The 20,767-nt window shown below is 44.6% G+C and overlaps 1 protein-coding gene across 5 annotated transcripts in view; it reads right to left on the bottom strand.

The window, feature by feature from the left end:
* Dhx30 (DExH-box helicase 30) overlaps window positions 1-20,155 on the bottom strand; it is a 34,580-nt gene extending 14,425 nt beyond the window's left edge. The window contains exons 1-7 of one of the 5 annotated variants that reach the window (XM_076844923.2): window positions 20,075-20,155; window positions 18,138-18,318; window positions 17,195-17,271; window positions 16,493-16,547; window positions 9,335-9,430; window positions 1,206-1,336; window positions 102-212 (exon numbers count right to left, since the gene is read on the bottom strand). In XM_076844923.2, coding sequence (XP_076701038.1) covers window positions 102-212; window positions 1,206-1,336; window positions 9,335-9,430; window positions 16,493-16,520 — 366 coding nt within the window. In that variant the 5' untranslated portion in view covers window positions 16,521-16,547; window positions 17,195-17,271; window positions 18,138-18,318; window positions 20,075-20,155. Of the gene's footprint in view, window positions 1-101; window positions 213-1,205; window positions 1,337-3,254; window positions 3,470-8,231; window positions 8,261-9,334; window positions 9,431-16,492; window positions 16,548-17,194; window positions 17,272-18,137; window positions 18,442-20,074 lie in introns of those variants that run through there. The other 4 variants (XM_076844934.2, XM_076844931.2, XM_076844935.2 and 1 more) reach the window with 4 other exon arrangements.
* Between the last annotated feature and the right edge of the window lie 612 nt (window positions 20,156-20,767).

Genomic DNA, 20,767 nt, shown 5'->3' with positions numbered 1-20,767 from the left:
TACCCCCTCTTCCCCAAAAAAGATGCCAGAGAAACTACAGAACAAAGGGTAAGGAATTTCCCAGGAGGGAGGTCTGCATGACTTTCACTAAGAAGGGTCACCTTGAACAGCTGGCAGGCTGCAGCTGCAGCCTGCCGCTCAGCATCGATCTTCTTGCTGCCATAGCCTTCTACCTCCACGCTCTTGGGCCACTTTATGTGCAGGGTGACTTTCTGGGGAAAAGAAGACATAATAAGGCAACTAGTCTTTCTAGACTACAGTTTTTGCAAATCATAGGGAGAATCAACAACAAAACGGTAGCCCTCAGGTTGTGTATAATGGCGCATGCCTTCAATCCCAACTCAGGTGGCTGAGGCAGGAGGATCACAAATTTGAGGCCAGCACTGGCAATTTAGTGAGACCCTGTCTCAAAAAAATAAGGGCTGAGAATACAGCTCAGCTGCCTAGTATGCCCTAAGGCCCTGGGTTCAATCCCCAGCATCACCAAAATAAATAATAAATAAAATAGGCAGGGAATGTACCTCTCTAGTATAGAGGGAAAAAAAGCCGTGGCCCTCACAGCAGCACTGTATTAGACTTTGGGCTAGGAGAGCAAGACAGAACCCAGCTGCATCACTGACTCTTTAAAAGGGTGTTAACTCTTGCCCCCAATCCATTCGTTCTACCACAAGTTATTTTGCTTCTTCAAGGTGCATCTTCTGGAAAAAGGGCATACTAGATCCATCTTTACCTTTAAAATATGTTCATTCAAAATGGTCTGCCTAGGTTGGCATGAACCTCAGTGGTAAAGCACTTGCCTAGCATGTATAAGCCCTGGATTCAAACTCCAGGACTGCAAAAAAAAAAAAAAAAAAAAAAAAGGTCTGCATGCTTCTGTGGATCCCAAGATCTTTTAAATTCTAGAAACAGGAATCCTCATCATCACTTCTTAATTCTCTGCAGTGCTAGTATATTGATGGGGAACCAAAATCAGGAATTGGCACAGGGGTCTGTCTTAGGCAAGACCTCCTCACTCATTTACCCAATGTTCCCTTCCCCTTAATCAAATGTGTATTTCTGGCCCTTCTCCAAACACAGCTTTGTTCTAAGATTCTCTGCTGACTGTTTTAATTCAGAAAACATACTCTAACTTTCTTCACAAAAAAAACACGAGAGAGAAAAGGACAGTCAAGTCCATGCCTCCCATAGCCACCAGCAGAAGTTACCTTTTTCTTCGGTCCATTCGTGTGCACGTAAACTAGCTTGTCTTTTGCATGTGAGATGCCGAGGGCTCTTCCAATCACACTGTTGAGAAGGTTTTTGGGCTGTGGGAATTCTTTTAATAGATCCCTAGAAGCTAACAAAAACAAGAAAAGGATTACAGATGTTCTTTTTCTTTTAACAAGTCCCTGGGGACTGTTTCAAAGCAACTCTGGGCTAGATTCTGAGGATGCTGGCTCATGACCCCACACCACCCAGGAAAACCTTAGAAAAGAAGAGAATGGCTTCAGGGATTACAGGAGTGGAGCTACATTCACTTGTATGATGACCACCTCCTGAAGGCAAAAAGCCAAAGTTCCATAAACCACAGAAGGGAAGCTGCCAGCATCCTCTTCCCAACCCAAGCTCCTGATTTCATATCATACAGAAGCCTGAAATGGTCAATAACCACCCCGTCAGTATGTTATCTGAAAGAAATCCCTAAATTACAAATAACAAGAAAGTCCCCCCACACACACACAAACAGGAGATCAAAGACCCTTCTAAAGTAAAGCACACAAAAGGGATGACCCATGTAGGTCAGTAATGAGATTCTGAATACCAGGCCTCAGATCTCAATTGTACTTCAGCACTATGCAGAAGAACTCCCTAAAGCCAGCCTATATGTAAAGACTAAGACACGGCATGAGCTATTCTTTCCTTATTTCTCTGTCTTCAAGGAGGATGCCTAAGAAACCACAAGAGAAACCTCAATTCTTTCACTTGTTCTTTGCATCAATCCCAGAGCGTAAATGAGGGAGATATTCATCTAGAAGCAGCTTGTGCCAGACATGGGGCTTAGGCCACAAAGAGGCCTGTTGGGAGCAGCTAGATACAAAACACCGGAGTGGCCCTTGAACAGATGCAGTCAGAAACTGGCAAAGGAGATGTGAGGTCTTTTCCTTTACCACCCTGTCTCCCAGCTCTGAAAAATGGGACTTTGAAAGAGGTATATATATCCACATGTGCATTTGCTTCATCTTTACCACCTGAGAAGTTTTTCCTTTTTAAAATTTTTTTTTGTAGTTGTAGATGAAAGCATGCCTTTATTTTTTTATATGCAGTGCTAAGGATCCAACCAAGTGCCTCACACATGCTAAGCAAGTGCTCTGCCACTGAGCCACAGCCACAGCCCATTTTTGCTTTTTTTAATGTTTTATTATTATTTTTTACCTTTATTTCATGGGGTGCTGAGGACTGAACCCAGTGCCTCATTTATGCTTAGGCAAGTGCTCAACCACTGAGCTACAACCCCAACTCCTAAGAAGTTTTTCATAGCACTGGATACTCTTTCCTCAGAGAGCACCTGAAGATAGTGGGCTCTACATTTTGAAAATGCTACTCCAGGAGCTCTGATGTATCCTGGCAGTGTGGTTTTTGTTTGTGTTTCCTCCAGGCAGACTCCTGTTCAACTGGCTAGGATGGAGGGTCCTGCCTGGCCCTCGGTGCTCTTATAAAGTAACCAAGAATCAATCAGGTAATAAGCAGTATATAAGTTAACTCAATGGGGATCCATTACACAGTAAGTAGCACACTAGACCCACAGGTGTGCACTAAGACCCATTCCAGCCCTAAGTCAAGTGAAGACCGTCCTTGATGGGTAGAGATCTTCTCCCCAGTTCACTGTAATATTCAGAAAACTGCAGTCAACCAGAGCAGCCATTCTGTCATGTTTCAGAATCTGAAATCCCAGGTGTATTGGGGGCTATTTTCCACAATGGCGAGAGCGTGCTTACCCTTACTACTCTAACTCCTGGTCACTCAACCTGACAGAAACTGGACGTTAACCTATTTTCCCCACTCCCTCGAGGTCCCGCATCGCTCACTTATCCCAGACAGGTGCAGGCGCTCTGGATCTCATTTGAGTCTATGCCACGCTGAGATTTACAACAACAGGGCCGCGGCCAGATAGCGGCCGGCCATCGCGACCACTATCAGGTAGAGCGCCCGGCCCGCCCCCGTTGCCACCCCAGAACTCAAGGGCAACGCGGCCGCGCACCCCGCCGTGCCCTCACCGTTCACCATGTTTCCGCCGCCAGTCCCAGACTCGCCTGGGGCCTCCCCGGGCTCGGCCTCGGCGGCCTCCTTGGTGCCGTCGGGACGAGCGAGACCGGACGAGAGGCCGCGCGTGCGTTCCTGTCGCCCGACAGCGCGGGGATCCGGCGGTCGCAGGCGCGGAGAGACGCCGGCCGCCAGCGCCATGAGCCTCCTGGCGGCCGCCATCGCGCTCCCGCCGTTCCCCGCGGTCCCAGGGCGCAGCCGCGAGTCAAGGGCGGAGAGAGCGCGCGCCCTCTGCGGACCGGGCGGACCGGTGCCGAGCTGGTCCGGCCGCTACCTCAGTCCTGATCTCCTGGACCAAACAGTTCCCCTGGAAACCCAAACCATGAACTGGGCTTCTGGATCTCAAGCGGGGAAAAAGGGATGGAAATTTTCTGGGAAATAGTGCTAAAACTAAGCTCAACATCCGTCAAATTAACCTCTTGGTCCTACTCGTGTTTGTAGATTCCTCTCCTAGGTCGCTAGGCCGAATGCCGGCTGGGTAAACTGGGTACCTTCATTTCAAAGGCTTACAAAGCAAACCTGGGGAAGATCTGGAGACAAGCCAGGGAAGGTGGTTTCTTCTTCTTCTTCTTCTTCTTCTTTTTTTTTTTTTTTTTGTGGGGGAGGGTACTGGAGAGTTAATCCAGGAGCACTTTACAACTGAGCTACATCCCCAGCCCTTTAAAAAAAATTATTTTTTTTCTTTTTGTGTTGATGGATTTTATTTTTATTTTTATTTATTTTTATGTGGTGCTGAGGATCGAATCCAGTGCCTCATGCATGCTAGGAGAGCACTCTACCACTGAGCAACAACGCAGCCCCAATCCCCAACCTTTTTTTTTTTTTTTTTGGAGACAGGATCTTACTAAATTGCATAAGGCCTCCTTAAGTTGCCAAGGCTGGCCTTAAAATTATGATCCTCCTGCCTCAGCCTCCCAAATCACTGGGATTATAGGTGTGCTCCACTGCACCTGGCTCAAGGAAAACTTCTTTGACATGAGCAGACCAGGTTTAATCTCCTGGGCTGGAGTCAAATGGTAAATCATCCTACTTTGGACATGGTGCCAAAAAATAAGCTGATCCCACACAAGCATCTAAATCTGCTGTTCCGTACTTCTGTGAAAGCCAGATGGGATTCCGCTTCCAAACTACTATGCCTGGATCTTAGCCAGGCTCATTTTTCTTCTGCCCGTTATGGCCTTGAGCAGAGCTTTGGATCTAAATCTGCATGTTGTAGATAGTGACAGTGTAGAGCAGAGGGCCTCAAGGTCTCACTACCACAGAAGGCCTTGGTCAACGGTTGTCAGTGCAGTTGAGGAGAATTTGTTGTTTATATGATTATATGTGTTGTTTCTACATGTGACTCCAGTGATCCCCTGGAAAGCATGTTAAAACATTGCTGGTTTTCTGAGGGGCACATGCCTGTAAACCCAGCTACTCCCATAGGTTGAGTAGCAGAATTTCAAGCTTAAGACAATGGGTAACTTTTGCAAGACCTTGTTTCAAATCATATTTTTTAAAAAAGAGCTGGGGAGGTGGGTCAGTGGTAGGACCCTTGCCTACCATGTGTAAAGTCCTGGATTCAATTCATGTTACTCCCCCCAAAAAATTTAATTAATTAAAATAGTGGGGCACAGCAGCACATGCCTGTATTCCCAGCTACTTAGGAGGCAAAAGGGAAGATGGCTTTGGCAGCAGAACTTGTGATGCAGAAGGATCACAAGTTCAAGGCCAGCCTTAGCAACTTAGAGATGTCCTGTCTCAGAATAAAAAGGGCTGGGAGCGCTGGGGCTGTAGCTCAGTGGTAGAACACCTGCCTTGCACACATGAGACACTGGATTCGATCCTCGGCACAACATAAAAATAAAGATACTTTATCTATCTACAACTTTAAAAAATATTAAACAAATAAAAAGGGCTGGGGATATAGCTCAGTGGTAAAGTGTCCTTGGGTTCAGTCCTCAGTACCACCAAAATGAATAAATAAAATAAAAAGGACTGAAATTATAGCTCAATAGTGGAGTACTTGCCTAGCCTGCACAAGGCTCTGTTTCATTCTCAGTACTTCAAAAAATTAGTTAATAAAAATAAAAAGAGGTGGGGGTATAGCTTAGTAATAGAGTGTTTTCCTAGGATACTCAAGACACTGGGTTTAACCCCCAGCGACACAAAATAGAATCAAAAACAAAAAAAACATTGCTAGGTGCTACCCCCAGTATCTTATTCATTAGGTCTGGCATAAGGCCCAAGAATGTGCCTTTTTAAAAAGTTCCCAGGCAAGGCTGAAGCTGATGGTCTAAGACCACACTCTATGGGGCCTATGAAAAGAACATATAGGACATGTCGAGTCTAAGTACTTGGGCTTAGTCTCACTAAACTCTACCACTTGCCAACTGAGAACCTTGAGCCATTTCATCAAATAGAAAAATTTTAATACAACTTGCTCTACTCGTTTTGTATAGCGATGGTTAGGATCAGATAGGAACATTTGGAGGAAAGCTTTACAGAGTGCTCTGTTCTAAAGAAATGCCTACCCTTGAAGGTCTGAAACAACCAGGGGAAGGTTCCTTGGAGACAGACCAGACAGATGGTATGGCTTCAACTCCAATTTCCCAATTATCTGCCAGTGGGTTTTTACCAGGAAAAGGGCAAAAGGGAAGAAGGCTTTGACAGCAAGTATCAGACACAGTGATTGTCATAAGGGAACATCACCATCTGTATCAAATACCCCTATCCACATCATCCATTGTAGAGCAGGACATAATTCTCCAAGGGTTTTGTGTTTGGCCATGTGGCTCATTAAGTTGCTCAAAGCTAGGTTCCACCCAGCTTCAGGAATAGCTTTCAAGGGCGCTAATAGTTCAAATTTCTTCAAAAGAATCCAAAAGTCTACCAAGTCAGGTAGGGGAGACAGTAGTTGAGGACACACTTTGAAAATTGTGTTTTATCAAAGCTAAAGGAGAAAAGAGCCTAGACATAAAAACTCCACCTGGAAATCTGCCTGGGCCGTCCTCAGTGCTTTAGAAAACCCTCACCACAGCACTCCGCTCTGACAGCCACTTTACAGCTGAAATGCTATGGTTTCCTGGATATGCTCTCAAAGGAATAAAGAGAAGGAAGTGAAGATTGGCCATGAGTTGTTAGTTGTTCAAGCTGGTGATATATGATGGGGTTCATTCTACCATTTTCTCTATTTTAAAAACATTTTTTGAACAGATGATTGAAATTTTATGTTTAAAAAAATGAAGTGACACCAAGTAACTGGTTGGTCCTGAAGGGAGCTCTGTCTCTTGCTCCTGCTTCATTACTTCACTTGAGTTCTAATAGCTGGCGTCACCCTGAGCAAGTATTTCTTCTCCACAAATTCCATTCACTTTTATAAAATGAGGGAAATTCCTTAGACCAGTTCTTGAAACCCTGCTGGTTCTGTGATCTTCTCTCCGTTGGTCCAGAGCAGGGGTTGGCCACGCTATACCCTGCAGACCAAATTGAGCCCACTGCCTATTGTTACAAATAAAGCTTTATTGAAACATAACCATGCTCATTAGTTCATTATCTACTACTGCTTTCATGCTATGATAGCAAAGTTAAATAACTGCAACAGAAAGCATATGACCCACAAAGTTTAAAATATATACTCTCTTCCCTTTACAAAAAGTTTGCCAACTTCTATTCCAGAGCCCTTGGAAGAAAGTGAGAGGGGTTTGGATGTGCCTCCCTTCCTTTCCACCAACATTAAGCCTTCCCCTCCATGTTCGTGGAGGAAATTTAGCTGTATCCTTTGCCTATGAAAAAGGAAGTTAGTTCTGAAAACAGAAAGAAAGGGCTTACTGGCTCAGATATCTCTGTCTACTTTTGGATAACGCATGACATCTGGTACTCAGATGTAAATAACTATATCTAGCATCGTGGAATTAAGGTAGGAAGGATCTGCTGAATTCATAGGTGGAATCATAGAAACCCAAACCTTGGAGGCCCCCAAAAAAGGCAATAGGAGGAAGCCCTAGATAGTCCAGGCCTTTTGAGTATACCAAAGAACTTTTGGAGGGAAAGTGAGAGGGACCAACACCTAAAGAAACCACGGTCTCAACCAACATGAGGCAACTTACTCAGTGTTGGTTAGATATTTGATGGATGGTCAAAATGACAAGAAATGGTCAACATAACTAGCAATGAAAAGGGTAAAAGAAGTTACCGTGGCCAAAAGAGCACCTTAACCATGCTACCAGAATACCTATCTTCAGGGCTTTCCCTTCCACATGTGTACCCACACATGCCTTGAAGTAAACCACATTAAGAAGAGGAGGCACATATTCCCTGTATGAAGGAATGGATCGGAAGAAGCAGTTTTGTGGTCCCCAGAATCCTGATAGAAGCAGTGCAATCCCATGACGCTTTTTAGTGCTCTATGTCTCAGTTCTAGGTAAGTGGGGAAAATGCACAGGGAACACTCAGAGGTGAGTTTTTTATTTATTTACCTTTGATCCTGGAAGGAAGCCTTGTTAGAACATTGGCAGTAGAATGGGTTAGGTAGGTTAGTAAAGGAGTTGAACTCTGTTTTTCAGTTCTAAATCTGACTCTGATGGACATTGTGCTCAATACAAGAGGCCACCATTTTCTGGGCAGTTTTCCTTATCAAAACACAAAAGAGACTATTTCTGCCACACAATAGGAGGAGTATGTATGGCAGTGCTGGGCATGGTGGTACACACCTATAGTTCCAGCTACCCAAAAAGTTAAGGGTCACTTTCTCACTAAGAAAGAGAAAAAGAGAAGGCCAAGGAGCATCCATGTGTATCCCTGCCCCCACAAGGGCAGCTGCCCATCCCACAAGCAGGCATCCTCCTTAGCAGGAGCTCAAAGAGGCACTGCCTGGCCAGTTGTTTGGTTATCCCCAACTAACCATCTTTAAGCTTAGCCACAGCACATCTGACACTCTGAGAGCCACTCACCTGCCATGTTGGAAATGTTAACGTTCAGCCTTTTCGAGTTACAGGGCATTTTAAGAAAGAAAAAAAAAAAGGGCAATCAACTCTTGTTTTGGCAACTTAGCGGGTGGCATTTCTTTAAAACCTAAGTCAAGTGGTCAGAGGGGCTGGAAATACTTGTCCCATACTGCTGAGGAGGGTCAAGGCCACTGCAGTGCGAGAACAGCTCATGCTGAAACTGCTAGGAACATGGCAGTAGCATGTGCCACAGAAATTGAGGTGCCCAATTCTCCCACATACCCCCTGACCTTCAAAGCACTTTATAGACAGAGCGTCCTGTAGACAGGCTCTCTCCAGATGAGGCAAAGACTCTATGACCTAAAATAGTGTTCTTTCTACTTAGGCAGAGGGATGTGAACAGGCAGTCTATGGGCAGAGAAGAGGAGCTGTGAGGGACACTGGACTTGGCAGACCTGGAAAAGATCTAAACCTGAGGGAAGAGAGGAGATGCTCATGTGCAAAACTGATTCTCTGGGTCCTATTATTAGATCTATCCCTGGGTATTAGCAGGAGCTGAGGTAAACTGTCACTCAGCAGGGTACACTGACATTCTCCCTTAACAAAAGGAAAGCCCACCTTGTCAAAGGACTGGGAGGCAGATTTTAATGTCAGTAAAGTGCTTTGAGGTACTAGAGGAAGATGGGGAAGTGATTTCCTGGGTATCCCCAAAGCCCCCAAGATGGAAGGCCCTAGGCTGACTCAAGACTCTCTGTTCTGGCCCTGCTATAAATACCTGCTCTCTCTGAACCACCAGAGCCAGGGACTTCCTAGGAACCTAGAAGATTCTCCATGCTGGTACTGAACACCCAACTGAGAATAGGCTTTCTTCCAGGCCACACAAGGAGGCCCAAGGAGACTATAGGTCCAAGCCATGTAAATAAGGATCATGAGAAAAATCCAGAACATTCCAAGTCTTCTCTCCCTCAGGGCTCCATCAGCTCTGCTAAGCACCCCACCCCCAAATATTTTCAGGAGGTCCACAGCCCTGGAACCAGGGCTTTCTCTACCACCCACCTCCCCACAGACCCTGGACCAAGCTGTTGCTGGAGGCAAGGCTCCTCCCTTACCTCGAGAGATGGTCCCTCCAGGGGCAGGGTTGACACACATGGGTGGAAGGCGGGGTGGGGGAAGTTTGCACTGACGCTGCCTGTGCTGGGCCCGATCTAGAGGAAGAGAGAGGACATCAAGGCAACATGTTCTTAGTCCTCACAGTACAGCCCCTGGAAATGGCTCACCTCAGAGTATCCACAAGGCGCTCTGGGCAGCACTGGGAACCAGTCACAGGTTCTGAGAAACAATGACAACAATGCCACACAGAAAAAAGGCAATTATCATATATAGATACAACATACATATGTGTGTGTATACATATTTATATACATATATATATATAAATGTGTATGTATGAGTCATAAACAGATAAGGAAAACATCATATAAATACACATGATAACCTTGTAGAGATTGTTAGCTCTCAAAAAGTCTGCAAACTGTTTCTCACTCCTCAACTAGCTTCCATGGGTTTAACACACATTCTATATGCTTTGCTACAGACTTAACTTATGAGCATAAGATAATAAAACAGTTGAAAGATGAACGCCATGGGACTGTGTAATTCCAAAGAACCACTGTCTTCCACTCATAGTAGTCATTGGCTCATTTACTATGGATTCCCCTTAGCCACCAAATTTCAAATTATTACTGCTAAGAACAGGGAAACAAAGGGGCTAATTGATCAGTGGGTCCAGCCTGAGGATTAAAAACAGATCCATACTTACTAGAATTCTCCCTCTTTTCAAAAGAGAACCACTTGCCATTCCAAATATTTCCATTCATTTGGAGACTAAATGCTACTTATTAATTACCAACCAAGCACTTTTTTTTTTTGCTCCTGGGGATTGAACCCAGGGGTGCTTAACCACTGAGCTTCATCCCCAGCCCTTTTTTGTACTTTATTTAGAGACAGGGAATTGCTGAGTTGCTTAGTGCCTCACTAACTTGCTGAGGCTGGCTTTGAACTTGCAATCCTCCTGCCTCAGCCCTCCAAATCACTGGGATTTCAAGGCACACACCACCCTGCATGTCCCAAGTATATTTTTAAGAAGCTCCAAATTTTTGAGATACGTGAATTACAATCAGGATATTCACTGAGCATGGGGTGTAGCACAATGGTAGAATACATGTACAGGGCTCTGAATTCAATGACCAGTAGCCTTAAAAATAAAAAGATATTCACTGAGTCTTCCGTGAGTAGTGGAAATGCAGGGATAGGAAGGCCTAAGATTGTGAAAATCACCTAATTGCTGAAATTATGTTACAATCACTAGACTGGAGAGAAGATGCATGAGCTCTTTGCTCTCTTTGCCCCACTGGGCCCATCAGTTTACACAACTATAATGCACCAATAAAAAATTATGGGGAAGGGGCTGGGGATGTGGCTCAAGCGGTAGCATGCTCGCCTGGCATGCGTGTGTCCCGGGTTCGATACTCAGCACCACATACAAACAAAAGATGTTGTGTCCGCCAATAACTAAAAAATAAATATTAAAAAATTCTCTCTCTCTCTCTCTCCCCCCTCTCTCTTTAAAAAAAAAATTATGGGGAAGGCTAGAGAGGCTGAGGCAGGATGATCTCAAGTTCAAAGCCAGCCTCAGCAAAAGTGAGGGGCTAAACAACTCAGTGAGACCCTGTCTCTAAATAAAAGTACAAAACAGGGCTAGGGATGTGGCTCAGTGGTTACATTCCTCTGAGTTCAATACCCTGTACCAAAAATATAAAAATAAAAAAATAAAATTATATAAAATATAATTTGGGGGGCTGGGGATGTAGCTCAAGTGGTAGCGTGCTCGCCTGGCATGTGTGTGGCCCAAGTTCGATCCTCAGCATCACATACAAACAAAGATGTTGTGTCCGCCGATAACTAAAAAATAGATATTAAAATTCTCTCTCTCTCTCTCTCTCTCCCTCTCTCTTTAAAAAAAAATATATAAGTATATATATATGTATATATATATATAAAAAATTTGGGGATGCGGAATCAAGTAGCTGAACACAGCTTTCTTCCTCTATATTCCCAGCAGCACACTCCCTCCCAACAGCCCCCCTGGCTCAGAGCTCTGCTTCCACCTGTTCTGCCACAGCAACTGCTAGATTTGTTCCAATCAGAATACACTTTGCACATTTTTAGCATCATAGTGAGCTCCCTGCCTTGGTGGTCCAAAGCATCTTCCCCAGGCACCACTGACTATTTTTGTCATATTATGGTCATAAAGTCACAGTTGCATTTGCACACAACTCCATATTTCTCAAAAGCCCTCTTAAGATATAATAGATGTAGCCAGACACAGTGGTACATGCCTGTAATCTCAGTGGCTCAGGAAACTAGCGCAGGAGGATCACAAATTCAAAGCCAGCCTCAGCAACTTAGTGAGGCCCTAAACAACTCAATCAAGACCCTTTAACTACAAAAAACATTTTTTTTAAAAAAGAGCAGGGGGGCTGGGGCTGAGTGGTAGAGTTCTTGCCTAGCAAGCATGAGGCCTTGGATTCAATTCTCAGCGGAAGGAAGGGAGGAAGGGAGGAAGGGAGGAAGGGAGGGAGGGAGGGAGGGAGGGGGAGAGAGAGAGAGAGAGAGAGAGAGAGAGAGAAAGAAAAGAAAGAAGGAAGGAAGGAAAGAAGGAAGGAAGAAAGGAAGGAAGGAAGGAAAGAAAGAAAGAAAGTGATAAAAGTCCATCAACAACTAAAAAAAATTAAAAAGGCTGGGATGTGGCTCAGTGGTTAAGCACCTCTGGATTCAATCCCTAGTTCCAAAAAAAAAAAGATATTAAAGTTGTGGCTTTCTGCTTCCTAATCACACTGTTCCCTCATGATGTTCTGCCTCTCACCTTGAGCCTCAAGGAATAGAGCGATCTCTCTATATACTGAGATCTCTGAAACCATTAACATTCCTCCTATCCTAGGCCAAGATATCTGTCCTTCTTTCGGATCACTGACCACAGGAATGAAGAAATCCATACTAGAAAGAGAGTACCAGCAGATGCAAGAAAGAGCTAACTATCAAGGCTACCATTTGGATATCAATTATGACTGCTGATATGCACACCTGGAACTTAGCCTTTGTATCCCCCTGTTTGAAAGCCCTCTTCTCTTCCTGATAGAATTGCAATGACCTCTGAGACACGAGTCTGCTGCCTTCTCATTTGCTAGAAAATTAATAAAACTTCTTTTTCCTTTATCTCAAAAAAAAAAAATGAAGCTATTATAGGTATGTGATTTTCCAAAAAATATGTATGGCATCACAGCAAAAATGCCTGTAGCAGCCCGGCATGATGGTGTACACCTGTAATCCCAGCAGCTTAGGAAGTTAAGGCAGGAGGATCTCGAGTTCAAAAGCGAGGAGCTAAGCAACTCAGTGAGACCCTGTCTCTAAATAAAATACAAAATAGGGTTGGGGATGTGGCTCAGTGGTCGAGTGCCCCAAAGATCCCCAGTGCCAAAAAATTTTTTTTTTACTTTAGAACTAATTCCAGTTCTCCTTTGAAGCTAAGGTTGCAAATGACCAGCTCAACCTCTCCATTCCTGTTTGAAGAGGATTCGTATTCATATTCAGGATGCTAGATTGAAACAAAATAGAGTAAATGATTTGATCATTATTTATTATCTCATGAAGCATTTGTAGTAACTGGAAGAAAATTGTTAACAATCCCACAACATCATCACTGAAAACTAACCATACAACTGGAGTAAAAATGCACATTCTTGATATTGATTCAGTGGTTTTTAAAGTTGTGTGCTGACTGTAGAAGACTCAGCTTGTTCTTCATGTCCTGATTCTGACAGCATTGCTGCTGAGAATTCAGATACCTATATCAATATTCTAGAGGGGCTGGGGCTGGGGCTCAGCAGTAGCACACTTGTCTGGCATGTGTGAGGCACTGGGTTTGATTCTCAGCATCACATATAAATAAATAAATAAAATAAAGGTCTTTCAACAACTAAAAATAAAAATGTTTAAAAAAAAAAAAGAGAGAGATTCTAGAAAGGGGAGCTGGGAGTGTGGTTCAGTGGTTAAGCACTTGCCTAGCATGCTAAAGGCCCTGTGTTCAATCCCCATCACTGCCAAAGAAAATAAGGTTGGAAGACCATTGAAGGTAGCAACAGGTAAATCACCAAGCACATGAGTGTTGCAGATGTGAAGTGCTGGCAGCTCTGTTGGATTACATAACAGGAAAAATGGTAACCAGCCACAAGACCCAGTGGGTTACTGTCCACAATCCATGTGGAACTGCTATAGTTATTTCCATCAGCACTGTGAAAGGTCCCATCCCAGGTGGTTCCTGAGTACTAGGGAATACCTCTGAAATAGTTGTCATCGCCCTCATGCCTCACACATTCGCAGGTCCTCAATCAACAGTACCCCAAAGAGATCAACCTATTCATATTTACTAAGGGATTCACATGCTGGGCATAGACCATAATCAGGTTCTTTTCCTACATCATCTCAAATATTTTCACTACACTGTGGAAGACAGGAGGCAGGAAATAGGATCTTGCTAATGTTGAGTAGAAAACAGAAATGAACCCCAGACAAACTTATCAAGAGCCTCAAACTTTTCACATTATATTTCCTCTCAAGATTGATGACACCTTGGGCTGGGGTTGTGGTTCATCAGTAGAGTGTTTGCCTAGCATGTGCGAGGCCCTGGGTTCGATCCTCAGAACCACATAAAAAATAAATAAATAGAATAAAGGTATTGTGTCCACTACAACTAAAAAAAAATATTAAAAAAAAAGACTGATGACACCTGCTGGGTGTGGGCATGCACACCTGTAATGGCTAGAAGGCTGAGGCAGGAGCATCCAGAGTTCAAAGCCAGCTCAGCAAATTACTGAGGTCCTAAGCAACTTATCAAGACCCTGTCTCAAGGGCTGGTGCTCAGCGGTAGATCACTCACTTAGCACATGCGAGGCCCTGTGTTCAATCCTTAGCACCACATAAAAATAAAATAAAGATATTGTATCTATCTACAACTAAAAAATAATATATTAAAAAAAAATACTGTCTCAAAAAAAAAAAGAAAAAGAAAAAGAAAAGGCTGGAGATATGGCTCAGTGGTTAGGAATCTCTGGGTTCAATCCCTGGTACCAAAAAAGAAAAAGAGAGAGAGAGAGTCCTTTACAACAATAAAGGTGTCAAGGCCACACACAAACAACTGCCAAGGTTATGATACAAACTCTAAGTGTTATAAGTATTCAGAAGACAGGAGAGGACATTCAGCCTTAGAGTCAGGAAAAGATAGATTTCCCCAAAGAAAAATATTCAAGGTAGCAACTCTTTCTAACTATTTTTTTCCCTTAGATCTTCAAGCATAAAATGATTGCTGAGAAGTATATGAGACTTTTCCTGTGCAGAAGGTAAGGTCCAAAATCAGAGTTTAGTACATCCCGAAGCTACTTAATAATAATGGGGATTGTGAGTTTACGAGGGGTCAGGCCCTGTTCTAAGCTCTTTACATGTATTAATTCATCTGATCCTTGGAACAACTCTGTGAAACAGGTACTGTGAGGAAGTGGGGCAGAGAGAGGCTCAGTCACCTGCCTAAAGTTCCCACAGACAATGAGGGACAAGTTGTAATGAGAACTAGGCACCTAAATCCAGAGCTTGTACTCAGTAATGCTACACTGTCTCCCACAAAACTAAGCACTAAAGATGCCACTGCTAATGAAAACTATAAGTCAAACCAATCTCTGAAATAGAAAGTCAAATCACAAACCTTGAAAAGGAATTTTGCCAAGTTCTCTCATCTAGTCTACCTCCCTATCATGCTGGAGAGTTAAAAAAAATGTGAAAAAACGAGGACCACGATCTTATCGGGCTCTCCATCTCTTTATAAAACCAGTACTGTTCATTCAGAGATACTCTCATCATCAGAGAAGTATCAGCACCCACCTTTTTCAAGTGGGTAGACAACAAAGCCCACTGGCTAGTGAGTAAACACAAAGCAATTAAATAATATTTAATTTTCAGCTCAAAAAATGTACTGTCCATCCTTATCTCAACTTCAAATTTTCCCTTCTTATTTAGCACCCCTCCTCAACAAAAAAAAACAAAACCTAGGACAATAGAAACTAATTGTTTCAAGTGCTATGAATACAGACAAAGTGACTGAAGACAAACAAGGCAGGAGGCTGCTCTGCCTTGATACATCCAGCTCTCCTTTTGGCCCCAATCAGTGAGTTACAAAGGGAATCACTTGCCCAGGGTTCCCAGGCCTCTAGGAACATACAGAGACACAATTGAGAGGATTTATTTAATCAGTAGTTACAGAAGTTCTGTTCTGGTTCTCATTTATTTGTAAAACACACTCAGGAACCTCAGAATGGGCTTCAATACAGAATATATGCCTTTTATTCTTTATTCCTTTAAAGGAAAAAAGCCATGTGCCTGTCTAAGACATAAAAGTTCTTTAGGAACTGGCCCCCAAAATTCTCACCAGTTACATCAGTTCTGCTTAAGCAACACCCTCACCTGCAGGAATCCACTAATTTCAAGACTTGCCAGAGTTTCTAGGACCACTAATATAACAAAAACTTGATCTATTTCACTAGTGTTTACCAAGGCTTGCCATGTGCAAAATGCTATGACAGGTACTATGGATGATAAAAGAGCACAAGCCCAGGCTGCAGGGAGCTGCCAATCTAATGATACAAAGATTAATTTGGAATAGACTAAACACAAGACAACATGAATATGATGTTGAAGAAAGTTGGAGAAGGACTGCATTTAGTCAACAGTATCAGTGAAGATTCATGGAGGAAATGGCGTAAAATATTAGCCTAACCAGGCGAGGTGGCACATGCCTGTAATTCCAGTGACTTGAGAGATTGAGGCAGAGGGATCACAAGTTCAAGGTCAGCCTCAGCAACTTAGCAAGGCCCTCAGCAATTTAGTACCCCTGGGTTCAATGCCCTGCATCAAAAATACATAAATAAAATTAAATTCTATCCTAGAAAAACAAGCCAGATTTCACCAAGCAGTTAAGTATGTGGGAGAGTGCATTTATGGGGACAATGGCAAATACACACAGATGCCAAGGCAAGGGGAGGCACACAAAGGTTATAAGACAACGGAAAGGAAGGCTAGGAAAGCACTTGGGAAAGTCACCCCTGTTGGTTATAGCTGCCCATCACAGGGGCTTGGAGTCACAAGCACAGTGACATTCTTACCTTTTCTGAATGAGTCCAAGCTGAACATTTCTGGCCAGGAGGGAAAGCTGGAATCCTGAGAAGTAGGGTCAAAAGGCAACAATTAATATTCCTGGTTCAGGGGCCCACACAGACAACTTCTGCAGAAGGTGAAAAATATGAAGCTCTTTACGAGTCCCACTGCTGCTCCCCAGTCTTATGGATGGGAAGGCCAGCTCCATTCTAGAGTAATGATGTGTCCTTACTTCTTTCTAACTGACAGCTTTTTTCTTTTTGCTGTCCAAAAACTCCCTGAGCCCTGTTAGAAAGAAAGGGATGTATTTCATAATGACAGATATATAGTTCCATCTCATTACAATACTTAAGAGATTTCCTTGGGACTTCCAAGAGGAAACTGAGTTCAACACAGATCCCCTGTCTCATAGGGCATCAGGAAATGGGACTGAGGATTGTCTGAAGGACAAACTGGTTTACTGAAGTTTCATAAAACCTAGTCAAGCCCCTAAGAATGAGATTTGATGGATGGTATCAAAGTACAACTAACAGTGATTCAGAACAAAGTTTTCATAGAGGAATCTCTATGAAATACCAAATATTAAATTATAGCATGATTACTGGCCAATTTGTCAGTGCATTTTTCTTGTCAGTACATACAATAGATGAACAGACCTACAGATAACAGGAAAAAAAGTAACAATTCTGGCCAGATTTGGTGGCACACACCTGTAATCCCAGCTACTCTGGAGGCTGAGGCAGGAGGATCTTAAGTTCGAGGCCAGCCTGGGCAACTTCGTGAGACCCTGTCTCAAAATTAAAAATAAAAAGGGGTAGGGTTGTAGCTCTGTGGTAGAGAGCCCCTAGGATCAATCCCCAATACCATAAAACAAAATAAATGAACAGAAAAAAAAAAAAGAAAATTTAAATTAATTTGCTAGTAAATAGACTCTCTAGGTTTTGCTTTTAAAAAGTCTTTGATCTGCCACGCACAATGGCACACTCCTATAATCCCAGTAGCTGGGGAAGTTGAGGGAGGAGGATCGAAAGTTCAAAGCCAGCCTCAGCAACTTGGATAGGCACTAAGCAACTCAGTGCTCTAAATAAAATACAAAAAGGGCTGAGGATGTTGCTCAGTGGTTAAGTACCTCTGGGTTCAATCCCCAGTACAAATAAATAAAAAAAGTCTTTGATCCTAGCCAGGCAGAGAGATATACCCCTGTAATCCCAGCAACTCTGGAAGCTAAAGCAGAAGGATCACAAACTCAAGGCCAGCTTCAGTAATTTAGCAAGACACTCAGCAATTTATAAAATCCCATCTCAAAATAAGAAATGGCTGGGGTGTAGCTCAGTGGTGAAGCACCCATGGGGTTCAATCCCTGGTGTACCAAAGGGGGGAAAAATTTTAAAAAACTTTAAACTTTGTATTCAGCATCTCTTAAGTAATTTAGAGATAAGTAAAATTCTATTGTCAAGATTTCTTACATAATGAAACACATCTTAACTTCAAAAGACTTACAACAAAATGTTTCTGAGAGATTTCACAACGACTAATTAAGAATGACATTCCTTTTCCAAGACAGTCACAAATGCACCTAACACATGCCTCTTCCTTTTCAGTGTGGCTCAGCATGGATCCACCATTGCTCTGAGCTTGGCTAAATCAACTTACCTTATAAAAGCAGTAATGGGCTCAGATTTTGTAGGCTTTTGAAATGGAGCTGAATTCTCTCCTTGCTACTCCTCATCCCGAGGCTGGGCCTCCTCCTGGGAAGTATGATGCTGGGTCACTAGAGTGACGGCCCCCACAGGGAAACAAAGGTGCTCCAATCATAGAAATTCATTTACTAACTCTAACAACAAGGACAAGTTTTGTTAGTGGTATGAAACACATACACCAAATACAATGGCCTCACTTCAGGACTTGCCATGACCCATTCTAGACCCACCAAATGTGAGCTGTCCTACACCAGCACCTGTAAGATACCAAGAAGGAGATGTCAAGGTAAAGAAGGGTTTGTAGGCATGAGAAGCAGTTTCTCCAAGCCCAGAGTGAAACCTGCTTCAGTTTTCATTATAATCCCATAATGAATGTAATATAAACCTAAGGTAAACAGGCTGATACACTGCCCCAGATTGGCAAAATAAAAAATCAATACTGAATACCATTTTTATGGTTTAAAAAGTACAACTACAGATTTTATCCCATTTAATCCATGCAACTACCTTGTGAGGGAGGAATTCTCTTTCTCAGATAAGGAAATTGAAACATAATTTATACAACTCATCCAAGATCTCATAGCAGCCTCAAAGTAGAATGGAAATCTGCATGTAAGTATTCTGACTCCAAAACTTTCCATGCTGACATTACTTACTTTCAGGATATCAGGCTGCTGACTAAATGCACCACGTTCATTCCCTAAGACAACATTTTATACTAACATTTTCAAAGGTTGAAAGGGACAAGAAGGATCCAACAGCGGTGGACCACAACTATAAAAACTAAAACACTTGGAGAATAACTATCTTTGGGAGGTAGAGGGACAACCTACATAAGGAGAAAATGCACCAAAGGATAAAATGCTCAAGAAAAGAGCACTACCATAAATCCTAAATTATCTATCCATCAGGAAAATAGTCCTCCCTCTAGGAAATGCCGAGACTCTTGGGATTTAAGTGTAAATTACAAGATTTTGTAAAGATCCACAATGATAGCAGGGTCATACCTTCTAAGAAACTTCAAGAGAAACCATCAAATAATGTCTCATTTCACTCTGGTCCATGAGTTGCAACCAAAAACAGGGTTCAGAGCCTGCAGCTGGCCTGCAGAAGTCTACCAACTACAGTGCATGGCAAGCCCTTAAGGACTGGGGTTGTAAAGTGGGATAGCCTCTGCCTTGCAAAATCGCAATTAAGTGACCAATGTTGCTACAAGAGGAGTAGCTAGCAAGCATGCTGACGCCATACTCCTGGCTTGGGGTTTTGAGGACCCTTGGGATTCCAGTTCACTGCAAACAAAGGACCCAACATGCATTAGGTCTTCCCCTGCAAAATGGGGCAAGTCACCACCAGCAAACAAAGAACACATCACCCCTTGGCCTCCTCCAGTGACAAGGTCGGTGCAAAAGGGGGCAAACCAGGGGGGCCAGAATGCACCAGGCCCATCTCAAGAACAGCGGCGCTGGCCGCACCGGGGGAGGAGGGGCAAACAAAGGTCTCAGGGCACTAGAGAGACTTCCTCCAGGCCCTGCCTTGAGGAAACTGAGCATCCCCTGAGGAGAAGGCGTCGTAGCACAAATGAAGCTGCCTCTCCCGCGGCCTCCGCTGAGCCCCTGGTAGCGAGGCCCGCCCCGGCGGACCGGTCTGGCCCCCGCCCCCGCCCGGCTCCATGGCAACGGCAGGCCGAGGCCTGGCTGCCCCCAGCTCGGCCGGGCCGGCTTCGCGGGCAGGCCCAGGATGCCCGGCCTGCTCCTCAGGCCCGCTGGCTGCTCCGCCCCACTCTCCGCCAGGCCGGCGGCCGGACCCGGGCTCCGTCTCGCGCCGACCACCCCGGGCCGCGGCAGGCTCCGCCGGGGGGCACGAAAGGGGAGAATAAAAAGCCCAATTCACCTGTTGTTACAGATGTGAAACAAGCCTCGGTGCACGGCGCATGAGCCGCGGCCCCCCTCCGCAGCCGGACTACAATTCCCACCAGCCGCGGCGCGGCCTTTCCGGGTCCTGCGGCGGAAGTCCCGCCGGCCGCCCCGGCGCCACCGCCCCGCCTCCGTGCGCGGCCCCGCGCGCTGTAGACGCGAGGTGGTCTCCCCCCTGCTCGCGTGGTCGTCTTGGTTTCGTGGCGCTGGCGGTCAACCCGCGGCCGGACCTCGATCGGGCCCAAAAGGGCGCGGAACTTCCCGCGGGACTTCCGGTGCTCGGGCGGCTCAGGGTCTCCCTGGGCCTTCGTGCTGCTGCTGCTCCAGCCGCGAGAGAGACCGTGGTATACCTTGTCCCCTTCGCGCCCGCAGCGAGTGTAAAGGACCTGCCGCCTGAGCCCGCACGGTGTCCTGCTGCAGCAGTGGCCACCGCCTTCACTCGCAGCTCGATTTTGCGCTCCCATTCCTCATCCCCCTGGTCTAAAGCCTTTTTAGGGAGGTGAGCGGTTTTGCCTCTCAAAGTGATGAATTGTACAAAGCTAGGGAAAGGACTAGGTGGCGCTTGCTGCTCACGGGGAAACGGTCTAAGAATCCCGCAGCCTTCTGGAGGCAGAAGACCAGTCGGATCTCGCGCCACAAGTCCGCAGGTGAAGCGCTGGTGCGTGCCCCA

Source organism: Callospermophilus lateralis, chromosome 1, assembly GCF_048772815.1.
Source record: "Callospermophilus lateralis isolate mCalLat2 chromosome 1, mCalLat2.hap1, whole genome shotgun sequence".
In the NCBI taxonomy this organism is placed as follows: Eukaryota; Metazoa; Chordata; class Mammalia; order Rodentia; family Sciuridae; genus Callospermophilus; species Callospermophilus lateralis.
This window is presented reverse-complemented; position numbering and strand designations above follow the sequence as displayed.